Source organism: Grampus griseus, assembly GCF_964374135.1.
Source record: "Grampus griseus genome assembly, chromosome: 8".
Classification (NCBI taxonomy): Eukaryota; Metazoa; Chordata; class Mammalia; order Artiodactyla; family Delphinidae; genus Grampus; species Grampus griseus.
The window spans coordinates 67,131,311-67,152,611 of record NC_139002.1 but is presented as its reverse complement, the minus strand read 5'-3'; the positions used below and the strand labels follow the sequence as shown (position 1 = coordinate 67,152,611).

Below are 21,301 nucleotides of genomic sequence, written 5' to 3'. Positions count from 1 at the left end.
CCCAGAAACACGAGGAGGAAGTGGGAAAGTGAGATGGAAAAGAAGAGAGGCAATAAAGGCTGTGCTGATGAGCAGGTTACTGCTAGGGACAACTAGGGCTCAATCCCCCTGGGGTCCTTGGAGAGAGACCGTCCCACTGAAGGGAGAGGGCACTGGGGTACTTACCCCCGTAGCCTGTCCTTCACTGCTTAAGGGTTGTCCCTGGAGTGCTCACTCCCTAACCCGTGGGGCCTGTGCAGACTGAGCACACTTCTGCAGCCAGAGAATGCTCTCGAAGAGAGACAGAGGTGGTTGTTGGCACATAAGGGAACAAATGTGGGTGACCTCCCGATTAGGCCACGGGGAGATGGGCGTGGCACCGAGAGCATCTATACGGGGGTCAAGACTGTTCAACAGAGGCATTCTCAAATCTCGACTCTGCCCTCCACTGAAAGTCTTGGGAAGTTATCTAGTCTTCCTGAGCCTCGGTTGCCCCACTTGTAAAGTGGGGCCGTTAACACCCACCTCACAGGGAGGTTGTGAGATGTAAGGCAATGATATACGTAGACATTTAGAACAACGTCTTGTTCTACTGGGTACTCAATTACTGGTACCTACTATCATCAGCACCACTGTAATTGCAGAGGAGGAAAAGAGAAGTGGTTCTTTTTTTCTAATGGACTCTGATTTGTATCAAGAGAAAACAATATTGCTCATTAAATCCATTGATTTAATTAGATGGAGGCAGAAGAGGCTGCTGCTAAAACGTCATCAGAAGTGAACCTGGCACGCTTACCTCCCAGCTATCACAATGAGACCAACACGGAAACCAAGGTTGGAAATAACACCATCCACGTCCACCGAGAAATTCACAAGGTAAGGATGGTCGTGGCCAGCACTTCCTCCTTTCTTCGTCGCCTGGTCCCATCAGAGGACTAAGGTCTTGTTTACATGTTTGATATACAAGCCAAAAAATACAAATGAGGATAGTAAAATACATGTTAAAAACCATAGGGAGTGAGGGAGCTATTTAAAGGGGGAAAGATATGTATCAAAAACATAAATTGCTTTTGTATTTAAGCAGTAAATATAACTCTACTCTTCCTGCCAGTCCAATTGCAAAGGAATGTTCAGGGATTTTTATCGTTTGTCTCAAAGGAAGCAAACAAGTGTTTAGAGAGATACTTTCCTAGTATCGAATTTGAGGAATTTATTTCACAGGTTTTTTTTTTTTTTTTTTTTTTGCGGTACGCGGGCCTTTCACCGTTGTGGCCTCTCCGTCTGTGGAGCACAGGCTTCGGATGTGCAGGCTCAGCGGCCATGGCTCACGGGCCCAGCCGCTCTGTGGCATGTGGGATCTTCCCGGACCGGGGCACGAACCCGTGTCCCCTGCATCGGCAGGCGGACTCTTAACCACTGCACCACCAGGGAAGCCCTATTTCACAGGTTTTTATCCGTGTTTCAGTAGTGAGTTGAAATAGAGTTCATGCTGTAGTGAATAGATCTTCACCATTTCCTTAGGAGGACCGCAAATGTGATAATACTCAGCCTTCAGAAGAAAAAGCCTCTATTGCCAGGAGATGAAATATTCTTTTGTTTGCTGGTTATCCATTCAGAATTCTACAGCAGAGTGTTTCCTAACCTACCACACATCTTAAGTGTCTCTTGGTCCAATATCTTGCACGAAGAGCAAGCGGTTTGTTCTCAGTCTGACTCGAGGAAGAAAATGTTGCAAACCTAGAGGAATGTGACATTAGCTTGCCCCTAGTGTGAGATGTCTCCCATATGAGTTTGGCAGGACTTTGGGAGCAAACCACTTGGCCTGTGTTCTCTCGAAGAGAGTCTGGTGTGCAGATGTTCAGGGTCATTGTTAGAGGCTGTAGAGTTGACCTTCTGTTGTGAGCATCAAGGAGCTTGACCTCTGATCTCATCTCAATGCCTACATGCAAGGCCATGACGGCTCTCACAAAAGAGACCTGCTTTTGTTCAAGTGCCCAGGTAATGGGTTGAAACAATAGCACTTCTGTGCTGTAGAGGATAAAGGGGTCCATTTTCATGGGCCATTGCCTTGACTATAAAGTAGCCTCTGTGTGGCTCTTCTGCTACATACTGATGGCCCAGCTCCAGAGTGTACCCCCCGCATAAAAAAATGAGCCACCTGCGCAGCAGAATCCTTTCGCATTGCTTGTCTGAAGACTGGAGAATGTTTCCAAAAGTGATTGTTTTATTCTTGTCAAAACCAGTATTAAGTCATCCTTTCTGAGAATAATCAGCCAGTAGTTTCAGCTGCTTCTTATATTTTCTCCTTGTAGATATCAGAATACCCAAACGTGAGTCCTACCGGTAACTAGTGTGATTTTGAAAAACTTACTTCAATTTCATGACCCTCACTAACTGCGTTTAGCAAATAGGGATATCAACATCTACATTACGGTATTATGGGGGTCCAATAACTTAAAGTATGTGAGAGTCATTGTAAACTATGAAGTGCTATCCAGCAGCAAATTCTTGTTGTTGTTGTTCTTACAGTAAAGTTACGGTATCCGCACTGTGTAGTAGTTCTCAAGCGGGTTCCATGGAGCTCCTGTCCTGTGTGATGCTTTATAAAAGAAGGGCTCAGGGGTGAAACATGTTTGGAAAACATTGTACATATTTCTCTTCCTAGAGATACAAAAATGCACCTTACTATAATAAAGGCTCTGAGAAGTCCTGCAACCTATACATATAGGACTGTACAATTAAAAAAAATATAACATTGGTTAATCCTGTAAAAATCTGGCATAAAGGAAGAAGACATCATCTCTTTGCCAGAGAGAGGAATTATTTAGATAAAAATAAAGTATGTTGATGAAGACATGATCCTTATCTCCTCAGAACTGGAATTAGAACTAGAATTTGATCCACTATTGCACATTAGCCTAAGAGTTTCCACTTTGTTTTGGCTGCAGACGCCTGTGACATTAGAGCTGGCAGGAACTTTAAAGATGACCTAGAAATGAGAAAACTGTGAATCAGAGAATAGAAATGATTTGTTCCAGGTTACATACTAGATGGTCATTGGTGTCTGAGGCAGGGCTCAAAGAACACAGGTCTCCTAGCTCCTGGGTGTCTTTCTGTCTTTATCACCAACACAGAGGTTTGACGTGGCCTTGGATCGGGTGGGAATAGCCTGGGTTCCACGTCAGGTTTCTAAGGCTCAGCTTTGAGGTGCCTGTTCCTGTTTACAGAAGGCAGGCAACGGATAGAGGAATACAGGGCCAGGCCTCCCATAGTACTTAAGCACTTTTTTGATGAAACAAAACAGTTCCCCAGAATCAGGAAGTGGGGCAGCTATAGCTAAAACCTGCTTCTTTCAATACCCAGACCTGTAGTTGAAAAGAAAGCTGACACTGAGTTTCAAGTAAATGAGCCCCAGGAATGATAAAAATAGCTAGCGCTGAATATTTGCGAGGTGACGGGCTGTGTGCTTTACATAGACCTCCTCGGCCCCATGCTGTAGGCTCTGTTACATCTCTTATCGCTGCACCGTCTGACGCTGCTGTTGGAGCTCAGAAAGAAAGGGGGACAGGACTCCCCTGGTGGTCCCGTGGTAAAGAATCTGCCTTCCAATGCAGGGGACGCAGGTTCAATCCCTGATTGGGGAGCTAAGATCCCACATGCTGCTGGGCAACTAAGCCTGCGTGCTGCAAACTACAGAGCCCACGCGTGCCACAACTAGAGAGAAAACCCACACGCCACAAATAGAGAGAAGCCCGCGTGCCGTAACGAAAGATCCCACATGCTGCAACTAAGACCCGAGGCAGCCAAAAAAATAAAGAAAATTTAAAAAATAAATATAAAAAAAAATGCATTTAAGAAGAGGGGAGGGAGTGGGCATTCTGTCTACTTTGACAGGTGCTTCTGCTTCAGAAAATAGAAAACAGTAAAACAAAAAAACAACCTGTGGGATTTGTCCAGAATTCCTCCTATTTCACATTCATTGTACTTGTTCTCCTATAGATCACCAACAACCAGACTGGACAGATGGTCTTTTCAGAGACGGTCATTACGTCAATGGGCGACGAAGAAGGCAAAAGGAGCCACGTGAGTGGTCATCTTCCCCGTGCTCACACCCGAGACACACACTCCTTTGCTGAGCCTGCCAGAGCTGGCCCAGACTTCAGAGTGGCTGCAGGAGGGAGCTGGCTCCCCTGCACCTCTCCTGTTTTCGTTTCTGCCAAGATTCCCCAATGCCTACATTTCTGGCCAGACAGCCGCAGTCTGGTAACAGGCTCTGCCTCCATATGCACTTTGCCTCAGAAATGGCAGGACACGTTCAATTCGGTTGTCATTTGCATGGCTGAGGCTCAGCCTTGGAAGGGGAACACTGAAGTATCGGGTGCATTGGTCAGGGTCCCTAGTAACAAGACCTGGTGCATCCGACCTGAAAATACCCTAAAACCTCTGGCATGACCCACGTCATTTATGATCCCAGCCCCGGTCTGGCAGTTTGAGAGCAAGAAAACCTTAAGTGGAACCCAGTGGCCCATTGGAAAGGTGTCCCCCTGCTCCAGGCTTCTCGCTGGGCCCCTTGTGATTGCACCCGCTACTCAGTGGCCTGCTGCTCAGTCCAAAGGTGGGCTGCTTTTTAGAGAATTATAGATTCTGAACATGGAGAGAGACATCATTTCACAGAAGAAAAGCCTGGCGTAGGTTGGGGGATGACCCAGGCCGAGTCACTGGTGTCCAGACTCCCAGACGGGAGGTGACTCAGCTGTACCTTATCTTCGCAAAGAGGTGGCTGGTTTCAGATGCAGAGGCCTGGTGAGGAGAGGACAAGGCAACTGCCGTGTGACATGGTGCCTGCTCTATGGGGCCTGCGAGGGCCAGCCTCTCTGTGCCCAGGCACGTTATGCAAACTTCCCACTGCACGTTCTTCTCTGAGGTGCAGAACGCATCCCCAGCCTTCTGAGGGGATCCAGGATATTCCCTCACCCCTTGTGGCCTTAGCACAGGAAAAGAAGCAGTGTACCCATCATTGTTAGGTGGTGTTGCTGTGGTTGGTAGTCGATGGGTCCTTTTTTTTTTAATATTTATTTACCCATTTATTTTTATTGAAGTATAGTTGATTTGCAATGTTGTGTTAGTTTCTGTTGTACAGCAACGTGATTCAGTTATACGTATGCATATATATATTCTTTTTCGTATTCTTTTCATTATGGTATATTACAGGATATTGAATGTAGTTCCCTGTGCTATATAGTGGGACCTTGTTGTTTATCTATTTTATATATATTAGTTTGTATCTGCTAACCCCAAACTCCTAATTTATTCCTCTCCCAACCCTTTTCCCCCTTGGTAACCATAAGTTCGCTTTCTGTGTCTGTGAGTGTGTTTCGTAAATAGGTTCGTTTGTGTCATGTTTTAGATTCCACGTGTAAGTGATATTATATAGTATTTGTCTTTCTCTTTCTGTTTATCACTTAGTGTGATAATCTCTAGTTGCATCTATGTTGCTGCAAATGGCATTATTTAATTCTTTTTTATGGCTGAGTAGTATTCCATTATGTATATGTACCACACCTTCTTTATCCATTTATCTGTCAGTGGACATTTAGGTTGCTTCTATGTCTTGGTTATTGTAAATAATGTTGCTATGAACACTGAGGTGCATGCATCTTTTCGAATTATAGTTTTCTCCAGATATATGCCCAGGAGTGGGATTGCTGGGTCATATGGTAGTTCTATTTTTAGTTTTTTAAGGAACCTCTATACTGTTCTCCATAGTGGCTGTACCAATTTACAGTCCCACCAACAGTGTAAGAAGTTCCCCTTTTCTCCACACCCTCTCCAGCATTTGTTATTTGTAGACTTTTTAATGATGGCCATCCTGACTGATGTGAGGTGGTACCTCATTGTAGTTTTGATTTGCATTTCTCTAATAATTAGCAATGCTGAGCATCTTTTCATGTACCTCTTGGCCATCTGTATGTCTTCTTTGGAGACATAGGTCTTCTATTTAGGTCTTCTGCGCATTTTTAAATTGGGTTGTTTGTTTTTTTGTTATTGAGTTATATGAGCTGTTTGTATATTTTGGAAATTAAGCCCTTGTTGGTTGAATCTTTTGCAGATATTTTCTCCCAGTCTGTAGGTTGTCTTTTCATTTTGTGTATGGTTTCCTTTGCTGTGCAAAAGCTTATGAGTTTGATTAGGTCCCATTTGTTTATTTTTGCTTTTATTTCTATTTCCTTGGGAGACTGACCTAAGAAAACATTGGTATGATTTATGTCAGAGAATGTTTTGCCTATGTTCTCTTCTAGGAGTTTTATGGTGTCATGTCTTATATTTAAGTCTTTAAGCCATTTCGAGTTTATTTTTGTGTATGGTGAGAGGGTGTGTTCTAACTTCATTGATTTACATGAGGCTCTCCAACTTTCCCAACACCACTTGCTGAAGAGACTGTCTTTTCTCCATTGTATATTCTTGCCTCCTTTGTTGAAGATTAATTGACCATAGGCGTATGGGTTTATTTCTGGGCTCTCTATTCCATTCCATTGATCCATATGTCTGTTTTTGTGCCAATACCATGCTGTTTTGATTAGTGTAACTTTGTAGTATTGTCTGAAGTCTGAGAGGGTTATGCCTCCAGCTTTGTTCTTTTTCCTCAGGATTGCTTTGGCAATTCTGGATCTTTTATGGTTCCATATAAATTTTAGGATTATTTGTTCTAGTTCTGTGAAAAATGTCATGGGTAATTTGATAGGGATTGCATTCAATCTGTAGATTGCTTTGGGTAGTATGGCCATTTTAACAATATTAATTCTTCCAATCCGAGAGCATGGGATAGCTTTCCATTTCTTTGAACCATCTTTAATTTCCTTTAACAGTGTTTTATAGTTCTCAGCATGTAAGTCTTTCACCTCCTTGGTCAGGTTTATTCCTAAGTAATTTATTTTTTTGATGCAATTTTAAAAGGGTCTGTTTTTTTTTACTTTCTCTTTCTGGTATTTCATTTTTAGTGTAAAGAAATGCAACCGATTTCTGTATGTTAATCTTGTATCCTGCTATCTCGCTGAATTCGTTTATCAGTTCTAGTAGTTTTTGTGTGGAGTCTTTAGGGTTTTCAATACATAGAATCGTGATCTGCATAAAATGACAGTTTTACCTCTTCCCTTCCAATTTGGATATCTTTTATTTCTTTTTCTCATCTGATTGCTATGGCCGGCTAGAACTTCCAATACTATGTTGAATAGAAGAGGTAAGAGTGGGCATCCTTGTCTTGTTCCAGATTTTAGCAGGAAGGCTTTCAGCTTTTCACCGTTAAGTATTATATTGGCTGTGGGTTTGTCATGAATAGCGTTTATAATGTTGAGATATGTTCCCTCTATGCCCACTTTAGTAAGAGTTTTTATTATGAATGGACATTGAATTTTGTCAAATGCCTTTTCTGCATCTATTGAGATGATCATGCGGTTTTGTCTTTTCTTTTGTTTATGTGGTGCTGATTTGTGTATGTTGAACCATCCTTGTGAGCTTAGGATGAATCCACATGGTCACGGTCTATGATCTTTTTAATGTGTTGTTTGATTCGGTTTGCTAATATTTTGTTGAGAATTTTTGCATCTATATTCATCAAAGATATTGGCCCCGGGCTTCCCTGGTGGCACAGTGGTTGAGAGTCCGCCTGCCGATGCAGGGGACACGGGTTCGTGCCTGGGTCCGGGAGGATCCCACATGCTGCGGAGCGGCTGGGCCCGTGAGCCATGGCCGCTGAGCCTGCGCATCTGGAGCCTGTGCGTTCGGAGCGTGTGCTCCGCAATGGGAGAGGCCACAACGGTGAGAGGCCCGCGTACTGCAAAAAAAAAAGATATTGGCCTGTGATTTTCTTTTTTGGTGGCGTCTTTGTCTGGTTTTGGTATCAGGGTGATGGTGGCTTCATAGAATGTCTTTGGGAGTGTTCCGTCCTCTTCAGTTTTTTGAAAGAGTTTGAGAAAGATTGGTAGAAATTCTTTTCTGTATATTTGGTAGAATTCACCTGTGAAGCCATCTGGTCTGGGACTTTTGTTTGTAGGAAGTTTTTAAATTACAGATTCTATTTCATCTCTAGTGATTGGTCTATTCAAATTATCTATTTCTTGATTCAATTTTGGTGGGCTGTATGCTTCTAGAAACTTGTCCATTGCTTCTAGATTGTCGAATTTGTTGGCATATAACTGTTCATAGTATTCTCTTATGGCTTTTTGTATTTCTGTGGCATTGGTTGTTATGTCTCCTCTTTCATTTCTTATTTTATTTGGGTCCTCTCTTTTTTCTTCTTAGTGAGCCTGGCCAGAGGTTTGTCGATTTTGTTTACCCTTTCAAAGAACCAGCTCTTGGTTTTATTGATTTTTTTTATATTGTTTTTTTAATCTGTATTTTATTTATTTCCTCTCTGGTTTTTATTATTTCCTTCCCTCTGCTGACTGGATGGGTTCTTTTTGCTTGTTTTGGCACAGTGCTCAGACATTTACTGCAGGCTGGGGGAGTCCAGTCAGCTTTGTGTGGTGGTGAGACACCCCATTCAAGGGACCTGGGAGCTGATGGAGGGCAAGCCATTTGGTGAAATGAAGAGAGACTTAGTGGCAGAGGCTGGAAGCATGAGTTTGTCACATATAAACTAGGTCACCTCATTTCCCTCATCTTTAAATAAGGCAATGATTTTCACCATCTCTCCTGACTCTGAAAGTACAGAAGCCTGTGAAACAAAGACAGGATTGACTAAGGTCAGGAGGGAGGAGAGACCAGCTTTTGAAGGTGGGGAGAGAGAGAAGAAAAAAAACAGAAAAATAGAAAAAAACCCGGACAGACAGATGGTACCAAGAGGGAAAAAGCTTTAGAATGTTCCAGATTTAAGTCTCTGTGAAAGGGCAGGGGAAACACAACTCTCAGGGCTGTGGACTACAAAAAGAAAGCTTTTGTGTTCAAGAAAAAAAAGGTATATGATTGCATGATAGTATAGTTTTGCTCTGGAGAGCTTCCCAGAGCCCAGAGGGCAACAGCACTGCTATGAGCACCTCTGTACCTGCTGGAGGCCCAGGTGCACATCCCATGCTCCCCGCTCTGCCCTCCGAGTGAGGCAGCTGTGTCAGGCTTTGAGCCCTGTGACGGGGAGAACCAAGGCTCTGAGAGTGGCGGGTGACTGAGAGACCACACCTCAAAGATGCCAAGAGCGTGCGCGGCTCAGGGAGCAGCTGCCTGCACTTGTGTGCTGCAGCCTCTGAGTTTGTGGCAGTTTTCCTGAGTCTGCACGGCCTGTGTGTCCATGTTCCAGGCTCAGCTGGGAGGCCCAGAATCCCCATGCCTGCAGATGTAGGCTCATACGTTGATCATGAACCCCTGTGTACGATGGTCCTGAGAATGCAGGAGAGTGACAAGGAGAGACATATCCGAGAAATCCAGAAGGTAGAGCCTCACTGAGTTTTTCCAGATTCCTGCTCAGGCCCTTGGAATTTAACTCAGCAAGTTTCTCTATGAGAATGAGCTCCAATTTGATTGGCTAGAAGGGTGACCTGGGGCATCTGATGCTTGACCAGCCAGTGCCTGGTGAATCCCATGGGTCTTTAGAGAACAGCCTGGAGACTTTGCAAGGCACTTGCGAAAGGGAGGTCATATGGCAGGAACGGTGGTGTGTTACCTCACTCCAGAGCCTTGCTCTTTGTCAAACGCCTTGCCAGCAGTCAGAGAAGCAAGGTCTGGTCTCAGATGCCCACAGAATCCTTCCATTCGAATCCTCTTTGGTTCCTGGGTTACCATTGTCCCAACGCAACTGAGCTGGGACTCAAGCGTAAAGAGACGTGGAGCTCCTTTTTCTGAGTGGGAAGCCGTAAAGACTCGATTGCCTTCAAAGGCATGAGAACAACCGAACGTCATCACCACTGTCCCATTCCACAGTTTGGCAATTTAATGATTGTTACAGTTGGCTCTGGAAAATGCGTTATGTGCCAATGAGACATTCTCTTAAGTGGAAAAGGGAGGCTTGCCACTCAAAAGGACAAAAATCGCATGCTGTTCCAACCTTAAGCTACTATAAACAGGAGCTAAATTTTCAGGATTTAAAACTCCCAGATGAATTCAATTAAAAATATTCACCAAGCACCCCCATATTTTCCTTTCTTCACATGCTGGGGTGTGTATTCATATGTATGGTAACCCAAGGAGGCCCACGGAAAGTCACAGACGGTAACACTATAGGCCCGTCTAGAAAACCTAACACAGTACGTGCAAGGCGTGGGTCTGTTTTTGCTCTCACATGCGAAAGGGGAAAAGGACATGATGTCTTATTTCACCTGAGCGCACCGGCGATGGTGATGCGGTCTGACGTCTTTCTGTGAGGCTTTTGTGTGGAGCCCTCCGCCTCTCCCCTTCATGGGCCACTGGGTGGGCTGACCGGTGCTGTGCTGCTTTCGCGCAAGGGGTTAGGAGGAAAGTGGCTTGTTGGAAGCTAGAGAGCAGACAGGCCGTTATGCACACATGCAAGGCTTTTGTTTATAACCATGTCCGCAAATACGAAGGATCTGGCCCAATTAGCCAAGGCACCATTTTGAAGGGACGCGTCCTCTCATTAAAATACAGCTCAGAGCGACAGAGCTTAGCACGTTGTGCATTTGTTGTCTTTTCTGTTTTTACATTAGAATATGATATGAAAGAGCAGGTCTGTTTGTTTCTCCAGCCGAACATACCTTATTGGAACCTACAGGTTCAATCACATACAACCAACTCCAGGATATTGCCGGAGACTTCTGAGGGCCTAGGTAGACACATTTCACTACCCACATCGCCCAGATAGTCGTGATTTGAGTAACCCCGCGACTTCCTTGTCCAAGAGAATGGTCAGGGCAGACAGCGGACTGTGGACGATGACAGTGGAATTCTCCACCAGGGTGAACTCAGTGTCTCCTCTGCTGCGAGGGTGCTTAGTGTTATTTGTGTTCAAGTCTGGGGGAAGAAGGATGGTGAGCTGTGGCTGAACTTCTCCAAGATTTGTTTGTTTTGCACTGAACAGCAAGCATCCTGTTACTTCAAAGCCCAGAGAGACCCAGTAAGAGAGTGGGCAGAGAAAGCGTGTTGAATGGCCTCTTCCCCTGTTGGTCCTCGGGTTCTCCTTGTCCCCAGCTTGTTCATTCCTCACAGAGTAAATGCACGTGGGGTGTCAGCTTTGCCTGCTCCCTCTGCCCTGATTTCCGAGGCTGGAGTCACCCTTGTCAATTTCATGGACTTGCAGAGGGCACCATGCCGAGGAGTCACTGGGGTTTAGTTTAACAGAAGTGCATTGGCGGACGGCGTGGGTTCCTTAGAGAACGTCAGTCAGTTCCCAAAGGCCCAGCCTCCTGGAGAGTCCTGCTGGGGGTGTGGTAGCGGGCAGGGGTGTGTGGCCAAGTCCCAGAAAATGCAGACCTTCCCTGTCGGTCAGTCTGGGGGCAGAATGAGGTCTGAACAAGATGTGAGGCCCACCTGGGTTCAAAGCTGTCCTGACCCTCACAAGCTCTCTGTGATTCAGTTTCTTTCTTTATCCAGTGAAGCTAATCCCCGGTTCACAGAATTGGGGGAGAGTCTTGTAAGGCAAGGTTTATGAAAGCTCTTTGCATAAGGCTCATTATTATTGACAGGTAATTAACACTGGGTTCTAACTGGCTTCTCCCCTGGTTCCCATCAACCTACTGCAAAAAAGGAGTGGAATTTCCCTGGAAGCTGAGGCTGTGTTTCAGGACTCCAGGGGCCTCTTCCCACTGATGTTTGTGGCCTTGGGCTAAGTTCTCTAGAGCTCTGCCTCGCCCTCTTGAGTAATGCATTTTGCTAGAAACTCCGTGTTCCCTGCCTCAAGCCTGACTCACCCTGCACTTCTTGTCCTCACGAGTCATAAGTGTCTGGTTTGGGTGTTGGGGATACAAATAGAAGGAAGGATGGGCCTAATGAATGATAAGAAGCATAGGTGATGGTCAGGTGCTGACAAGTTCCAGGATGGGGCCGGGTTGGCAGGACGTATCTTGGTTTCTATAGAAAACAACATACTTGTGGTTCTAAGAGTGATTGGCAGAGTCTCGTGTGAATGTACAGTTCCACAGTCCTACAACCAGACACTTGGGTCCATTTGTGTTTCTAGATTTATATTTTGCATTGGTTTTGTAATTTCTGGCCAGGTATAAGGCCCTCATGCCTTAATCCAGTAGGAAAACATTATAGGAAAAATTGAAGAGCTCTGGATCATTCTGAGAAGTGGAAAAGCAATCCCCAAATAAATAAAGTTGTTGTGGGTGAGCAGTTTTTAAGGAGTAGGAGGTGTTTTTTTTTTTGAGCTATAACCTGGCTATATTAAATTGTACTCTCCTCAACCTAAATCTCCTTCAAGAAGGAATTCGTGATTCCACATGCAAAATCAAAATACTGTGAAGTTGATAAACCAGTTTCATACAGGTTTCGTATAAGCTGGTATAAAAGGATGTCTTCAATAAAATGTTAAGTGCATAAAAAGCAGTTGCAAAGCAGTATATCTACTATGTATTTAAGATATACTTTATATATATAGCTTATAAAATATCTCATTTTTAGAAAAAAACAGTATGCATTAAAAAGCTTGGCAAAATGTACACAAAATCATTACTAGTAGATAGCTCTGGAAGAATTGAACTTTACAGAGACTTTTCCTTTGTAGAACTCTGTATGTTTTGAGTGTTTTAAGAAGAGCGTTTGAACTATTTACAGTTTTGCTATAGACATCTATCTATCTTTTTGAACAATATTGCCAGTGTTTCTTTGTGTAAAACCTGGAAATTAAATTGCTGTGTCAAAGGGTGTGCCTAGGGGCTTCCCTGGTGGCGCAGTGGTTGAGAGTCCTCCTGCCGATGCAGGGGACACGGGTTTGTGCCCCGGTCCGGGAAGATCCCACATGCCGCTGAGCGGCTGGGCCCGTGAGCCATGGCCGCTGAGCCTGCGCGTCTGGAGCCTGTGCTCCGCAACGGGAGAGGCCGCAACAGTGAGAGGCCCGCGTACTGCAAAAAAAAAAAAAAAAAAAAAAAAAAAAGGGTGTGCCTATCGAAGATTTTGAAAGATGTTGCCCAGTTTTCCTTCCAAAGGTTGTACTATTTTTGCTTCTAGCAGCAATTTCTGAGATAATTTCACCAACCCTCCCTCACCTACAGTGAGTGTTATACTGGGTGACCACCTGTATTTTCTTTTTGTTTCTATTTCTTTGATTATTAGTAAGGTCAAGGGGAATGGCTGTTTGAGAATTGTAAGTTGTAGCAAACAAGAGAGTGGTCCACAAATTTATCTCATCACTTCCTCTCTTCTTTAGGGAGAAGGGTCAGTTTCGCATTCCAGGCTGTTCCCAAGGCCAAATACCATCTGGCCCAGTGTGGGACAGATTAGGAAGGTGTGAGGTTCCAGCAGGAACTATCTGTGCGTTCCGTGTCCACCGTGATGGCTGAGGGGCTGCAAGTCACACCAGGGAGTAGGTGATGGTGACATGCAGGCTACTGCTGCCACCCCTGTAAACACAAAAAGGCAGGCACTCCCTCCTTCCTTCTTTGGCCACTTTCACAAACACCCCAAAGCTTAGATGCCCTCTGAGAGGAGAAGCTCTTTAGCGGGATGGGTAAGTCTTGGGCCCAAGGAGAGCTGGCTCAGAGTGCAACTCTACTGCTAGTAGCTGTGTGACTGGTGAAATCCCTTAACTGCTCTGAGCCTTAGTTTCCCCACATGTAAAGTGGATTCATCAGAGTACCTTCCATATAGGATAAAATAAAATAATCCAGGTAAAAACATACCAGACAGCGCCTAGAACGCGAGAATAAGCAGTCAGTAAATGTCAGCTCTTTGTTGTTATCATTATTTGATTACCCCCAAACCATGGCTGTCAAAATTCCCTGTGTTAATTATTCAACTCATTCATTTATTTGCACATTCATTGAGCACTTAATGTGTGTCTGGCAGATAAATGTAAAAGATGGTCCCTAACAGCAGAGAGGACCCAGGCTAGCGGTGGAACAGCAAAGTAAACGGGTCATTACAACATGGATTCATACGTGTTTCCTAAGGCAGTGGTGGACAGAGCATGGTGGGAGCACTGTGTGAGAGCTAGATGCGGTAGCCAGGGAAGATTCTGTCAGGAAACAATCCTTCCTGGTTTCTGGAGTTTCTGCACGTTTTATAAGCAGAGGCACTAATTGCCCTTTGGTTTCAGATTGTCTTTTCCAGGATGCTTGTACAGCAAGCAGCCTTGGAAGACAGAGCCAGCTCTCCCTCCTTGGCAGAGGGAAGGTTTGCTTGCAGTCCATTATATGAGATTTGGGTGCTCTAAGCTTGACATTGGTCAGCTGTGATGCACACCCACTGCACTCACTGGATCCACCTGGGCCCCTCCATGTTGCCCCCTGGGACCTGGGGGTGAGGGGAACTGTCACAGACATGAAGCTCATGCTGCTTCTGTGCGGTCAGCAATGAAGCCCTTTGTCTCTGACCCAGGAGTCTGACTTCTCTGCTGGCAGCCGTGAAACTGTGGAAGGCTCACTTGTCCCCTTGCAATTAAAGTCTCAGACCCTTCACACATTTTGGCAGGCTTCCTGGAAGAGGTAGCAGTTGAGCTGTGTTTTGAACGGTGTCGAGGAATTCTCAGTTGTGAGGAGGAAGGGCATTCCTTGCAGAAGCATTCTTTGTTTACAGTCAAGGAGGCTGGTGGAACTGGAACATGTGTGAGGAACACTGCATAGCTTAGAATGCCAGAGGTGGAGGTGTGCTTGGGGGAGTAGCAGATGAGGCTGGGGAGAGGCAGGAATTAGATCAGGAAGGGTTTCGAGAGCCCAGCCAAGGAGTTGGAAATACATGCTGAGTTAGGCACATACCCTGCCTCGGTATAGTATAGGGGGGCTCCACGCAATCCCCGGGATACAGAGCCAGGAAGACGTGGTTTGGATGGCAGAGGTGTTGGTAGGGACGGGATTTTGCTTAATCCTGCTGAAACTCGAGACGGAGTCGTCTGTGCCCTGCAAAAAGCCTGGCTTCGGGGCTTGGAGTCTGGAAACTTGGAGTCTTAGAAGTGGAACACGCTGCTTTTGCTTGGTGCCAGTAGGCAGGTCAAATAAACAACAGTGATTGAACTTGAAATCTCATTAGGCTGACGCTGCAGGACAAGCCTACTTCTGTGGCTTCTGAGTAGCCCAAGCATGTCAGGGGCTGAAGAGCTCCCTGTGCAGGTGGGTGGCTGTCCCTGGCTGTTAGGGCCTGGGGATCCTTCTAGACCAGCCTGGGACTTTTTCAGGCTGACTGTGAGATCTGCAGCTCTGCCCGTCCTTGATCTTTGGCATAGTTCTGAAAAACTCACAGAGCTTGTGAGTCCATATCATTTTATTTTTATTTATTTTATTTATTTATTTTTTTGCGGTACGCGGGCCTCTCACTGCTGTGGCCTCTCCCGTCGTGGAGCACAGGCTCCGGACGCGCAGGCTCAGCGGCCATGGCTCACGGGCCCAGCCGCTCCGCAGCATGTGGCATCTTCCCAGACTGGGGCACAAACCCGTGTCCCCTGCATCAGCTGGCGGACTCTCAACCACTGAGCCACCAGGGAAGCCCCTCAATTTATTTTTAAAATAACATCAAGTTCCACAACATTCCCTTGTTTGGTCACTGAGACTCAGAAAGTGATCAGATTAGCCATCCTCTCTCCAAAGCCACCTATTTCTCCTTTTCAGGGTAAATCCTGGTAACCGATCAGACCAGCTCATCAGTGCTGTGATGTCATCCAGTACTCAGTAATAATTAATGATCATAATGACAATAATAGTAATAGACGAGGATGAACATAAGAGCTGCCATTGATGGGGCCCCTGCTGTGTGCCAGGCACTGTGCTTGGGATCTGGCCAGCTTCCCTTCACATAATAAACACAACAACCATGCAGGGCACATACACTCTTGATCCCATTTTATAGATGAAGTAACTGAGGCTCAGAGAAGTTAAACAGCAGAGCTAGGTGGAAAGCCAGTACTAAGAGAAAAAAACAAACAAATTACTTAGGTCTTATCCATTGCCAAACCTTTAAAACCCATGTTCTTAATGGAACATTTTAAAAATTGTGGTAAAAAATAAATAATATAAAATTTACCATCCTAACCATTTTTATGCATATGGTTCAGTAGTAAGTGTATTCACATTGTTGTGCAGCCGGTCTCCAGAACTCTTTTCATCTTGCAGAACTAAGACACTGTACGCATTAAATGATAACTCCCCGTTCCTCCCTCCCCCTGGCAACCAACCTTCTACTTTCTGTCTCTATGAATCTGACTGTTCTACATACTTCATATGAATGGAATCATACTGTATTTCTCCTCTTGTGATTGGCTTATTTCACTTAGCATAATGTCCTCAAGGTTCATTCATATTGTAGCATGTGTCAGAATTTCCTTCCTTTTTGCTGAACAGTATTCCATTGTGTGTGTATTTTCATTCGTCTGTCAGTAGACACTTGGGTTGCTTCCATCTCTTGGCTGTTGTGAATCCTACTGCGATGAACATGGGTGTACAAATCTCTCTTTGAATCCCTGATCTCGATTCTTTGGGGTATATACCCAGAATGGAATTGCTGGATCATATTGTAATTCTATTTTTAATTTTCGGAGGCACTGCCAATACTCTTACACGGCAGCTACACCATTGTACATTCCCACCAGTGGAGCGTGAGATGGGGGTGTTTTGCTACCTCTTGGTTTCCGTGACTGTAGGCACTAGAGAACCCAAGGGCCCAATGTAAGCTGAAGGGCTGTACCAAAATCCCTGGGCTCTGCTGCCCTAGGTCAAGGCAGTGCCTTCCCAACACTGGTCCCACCAGTAGCCTCTGCAGTATGGCAGCCATCGTCTCAGGGGGTGTCTTTGAGGGGTACCTGACACCACTGAGCAGAGGTGTAAGTAAACACTAACTCATGCCCCCCTCTAGCTAACATGCTGAAAACTTCCCCCTGTCCCCGGCTGGGTGTAGGCAGGCTCAGGCTGCCTCCTTGGAAATTCATTTCTAGGATCCAAAGATGTGGTTTTCCTGATCGTTAGGAATCTCCTGCCCATCCACACCTTCCTTGGTGAGATCCCGCACCGTGTCTCCTGAAAGAATCCCTGAGGCTTCGGGGAGCTCCCACTTTCCCTCGGGGCACTGCAGACTCCTGGGGGCTCTGGCGGGGGCTCAGGCCTCCAGGGAAAGGGTTTTGTGGTGGTCGGGAGGGTTTCCTGGGAGGAGGACCAGAGGACAGGGGCTCTGGGGTCATAGGCAGAGCCAGTGGAAGGGAACTGGGTCAGGATGAAGGTTTGGGATGCAGAGGTATGTATTTAATGCTCTCAGGGAATTCACAGTATGCCCCAAACCTGGTGAGCTGAGCTGGTCTCCCAAGTCAGGCAGGAATGTCTTCTCTTGGTCCTGTGCCCAGCAGACTGTAGGAAAAATGATGGATGAGGATTGAGTCATCTAAACGTTTGCCCAGATCTCATCGCTCTGTCTAGACCCACTGTCAGTTTCACTTTTCACCTCCACCCCCTGGAAGAGAAAGAATAAACAAGACATGTGGGTACATTTTATGGGAACACAGAGCAGTGGGATTTGGAGTCTGAAGTGCCAGGGGTTGGGATCCCTGCTCCCTGGGCAGCTTCCCCTATTGCTCTGAGCACTGGTTCCTGCCCCATGAGGGGAGGAGTTAGTGACTGCCCTAAGGGTGTTTCAGAAGGAAGAGACAATGTATGGAAAGTGTCCGGCACTTAATAGATGTTCAATACAAATAGATTCTCCTCTCTGAGCTAATTTCCTGGGCCTCTAGGTGCAGTGATTTACCAAATATGAGGGTGATACATTAGTACATGTATTTATTTTGTTGTAAGTTTGCCGTCCCTTGAAACCCAGTAACTGAGAAACTTTCTCAGGTGATACTGGCTAAGGTGCTAGACCAAACGGATGAAAAAGCTGTTGTGTGAAGACAGGCCTTGTGCCAAAGGTAAGTAAAGCAAGATTTCACTGAGTTACAGAATTATAAATGGCAGGGTTCACAGGGTCCTTTGAGTTCCTGTAGACCAGGGTTGAAAACATGGGGCACATACACTGCTATCCTCCCCACTGCCACGCCCATAGCAGACACGACTAATCAATAGCAGTTATTTCCTAATGAGCCCAGATGGAGCTTCAGAACTTGAGATAACACAGCACTTCAAGCAGCCATTGATAATGGAGTTTCCTGTTGGGGAAGCAGGGCCTTGGTGTCACCGTTTTTGTGATATCTAGCAAGATTAGTAACCGGGGAGATGGTCTGCCTAATGCTGAGAAGATGGTGATGACTGCTGGGGAAGGGGCTTCTCAGGGCTTCTCAGGGAGCAGCCATCCGAAGTTGATGAAGTGGTGGCCAGGAGAGTATCTAGAAGACTGTGAGCCCTGGGAAGGCAGGGGCTTTGTCCTGTTTACTTCTGTATCAACACGGGATCGGCGCTTAGTAGTTGAATGAACAAATTTAACAGATGAAAGCTGTATGACCAAGGAGTAAGCTGGGGACTATAAACAGGAGCAGCAGGCCTTGAAGATAAGACCCAGCAAAGAGCTACAAATACATAGATGAGTTTTATTTGCTTGAAAAAATGGTCCTCTTTGTGTTTTTCTTGCCTTCATTCGTCCATCTACATTATTGAGCACCTACTGTTTGCTGGGCTGTACACCAGGTATCTTTACATCTTTTATTTTCTGATTTTTATAAAACAGAGAAGTACGTTTTTTTTTTTGGCTGCATTGGGTCTTTGTTGCAGTACACGGGCTCAGTAGTTGTGGCACACAGGCCCTAGAGTGTGCGGGCTTCAGTAGTTGCAGTGCATGGGCTCAGTAGTTGTGGCATGTGGGCTCTAGGGCGCATGGGCTTCAGTAGTTGCAGCACGTGGGCTCAGCAGTTGTGGCTTGCGGACTCTAGAGCGCAGGCTCAGTATTCGTGAAGCACAGGCTTAGTTGCTCCATGGCATCTTCCCAGACCAGGGATCGAGCCCGCAGCCCCTGCATTGGCAGGTGGATTCTTAACCACTACGCCACCATAATAATAATACCCAGAAGTAGGTATTATTTTACAGATGAGGACACTGGAGTTTAGAGAAGTTAAATTCCCAAAGTCATGGTAGATGGTTGAATGGTAAAATGGGTTCCTATTCCTCTGAAACCAGATATAAACTGGCCTTTTCCATAAAAAGATATCTTTCTGATAGAAAAAGTCATGGAAGTTTGCAGCCATAATTTGAGGTGGTTTTGAAGATGTTATTGCGAACCTTCCACCACCTGGTTCCATTCCTGTCATTTATACCAAGAGTCATTGAACACCCCCCACCAAATGTTCAAAATGAAGAATCAGAATCACAAAAGGACCACTGCATGGCCATAAACACAGGGCTCTTTCCCTCCCAAGAATGGCAGAGCCCCTTGGGAGTCACTGGGAGAGGCTCTCAGGGTTAGGAAACTGTGGAATCTCTCACCCGATTTCTTCTGCTCTCACCACTGGTCGGGTATGAGACCCGTGCCCCTGAAGGGGAACGTTCTAAGCCACCGAGGAGGAGCATTTTAAGTGGGTGGCAGGCACCTGTATCTGAAGTTTGGCCACTGACACATTTCAATGATGTGATGTGGAAAATACAGCCACAGTCTGAATTTTCCATAGTCTCATAATTCATGGCCTCCCAGAAGAGGAAGCAGGTACAAAAAGCAGAGAGAGCCCACTGCCTGGTGAGTAGCAGTCAGGGTGGAAAAACATCTTGCTTCGCAGACTGAGGAGGCCTGCTCCCCAGGCCAGTGGGTCCCTGGTGGCTCAAAGTGGCTAGGGGCCAACAGACTCCATCCCTCTCAGGCCCTGCAAGAAGCAGGCCTTACGGTCAGCCTCCCACCCCCCTCCCAGTAGCCTTTTGCTTTTCCCATTGCTTTGGGGTCCTGTTTATTCCCCATGATGTCTGCAGGGACCACCTTCTCCAGGGAGAACACACACCCTGCAGAAAGGCTAAACCAAAGTCATGCTCGGTGCCTGCCTTGGCGGAGCTGTTCCCTTCCCCGATAGCTTTGCTAGGATTTGGAGGGGGAGAGAAAGGGAAGAGAACTAATATTCCTCGAGCATCTACTATGTGCCAGGTACTGTGGACCATTTCATAGACGTGATTTTCCTTAACTCTAACCAAACCCACCTAGAACAGGGGGTACCAGCCCTGCTTTAAAGATGAGGAAGCACAGAGTGACTTGCCAAGGTTGTACAGCTAGTAAGTGGCAGAGTTAGGATCTGGAAATAGGTCTGTCTTACTCCAAAGCCTAGCCTTCTTCTACCATACGCTACTTTACAGAAGGGGCCGATGGGAAGGTCACTAATAGTGACTGAAGGCCTGGTCCAGGCCATGATATGTGGACACCCGTGTCGCTGTTAATCTTCCTAGCAACATAATTGGTTTGGGTTTGTCATTCCCATTTTTCAGATGAGGAAACTGCAGCCCAGTGATGTTAAATGATGTTAAATGACTCCAGCAAGGAGTGTTGAGGAGGAAGTGGACCTGGGGGCTCACCGTAGGGGTAGTGTGTCCCTTTTATAGCCCGTGGCCGGGGTCTCGGCTTGGAGAGCTGGAGCAGACCTGGTGATGGGGGTGGATTCCTCGGCACCGGCACCTCGGCAGGCAGCGCTGGGGCCATCATGATGATGGGTGGCTCCAGGGTGTCTGGGGCAGAAAACCTAGGTGTGCCCAGACCACTCTCCCTAGACCACGGCCCACGGCCTCCCCCTTAGAGCTGTAGCTTTCTGTGTCCCCTGCCATCGCAGGAAGATGAAGCAAAATAAGATGAGGCCACTTGTGAGCAGAACGAGGTCAGAGCATGTGTTTTTCGGCTTTTCCCAAGCTCATTAGCACAAATGGTTCAACTTGGAAGGCTTAACAATTCCACAAGCCCCTTTTTCAGTCCTCACTGTGGTGAACTTTGTGGGGATTGTTGGGGGGAGGGAGAGCATAATTGCTGACAGCAGGAAAGAGGCGGGGACCAAGGGCTTTAGAAACCCATTTGAGGCCCAGGGGGGATGCCAGGCTGTTTTCCCTTCCACTGGCCTAGCAGTTGCCTGGGGAAGTGACTTTTTCTGCGTGGGGGGAACAACTTTGTTTCTGTTTTCTGTTACTTTACATTTTCTTCATTTTTTTTTTTTTTTTTTAAAGAACTTGAAGGAATCCTTTGAGATGTATCTTTTAAAGAGGATGCTAGACGGGAGGCACTAAAGGAGTAGCCCTTAACCTTGGACATGCATTAGAATCACCTTCTTAACCTGGACAGAACTCATGGAAAAGAAGCGCAC

The 21,301-nt window shown here is 46.1% G+C and overlaps 1 protein-coding gene across 1 annotated transcript in view; it reads left to right on the top strand.

Annotated features, from left to right (window-relative positions):
- The window catches only part of DKK3 (dickkopf WNT signaling pathway inhibitor 3), a 48,310-nt gene that overhangs the window by 6,465 nt on the left and 20,544 nt on the right, over positions 1-21,301 (top strand). The window contains exons 3-4 of the mRNA XM_082660240.1: positions 718-855; positions 3,979-4,062. Of these exons, the coding sequence (XP_082516366.1) occupies positions 718-855; positions 3,979-4,062 (222 nt within the window). The remainder of the gene's footprint in view (positions 1-717; positions 856-3,978; positions 4,063-21,301) is intronic.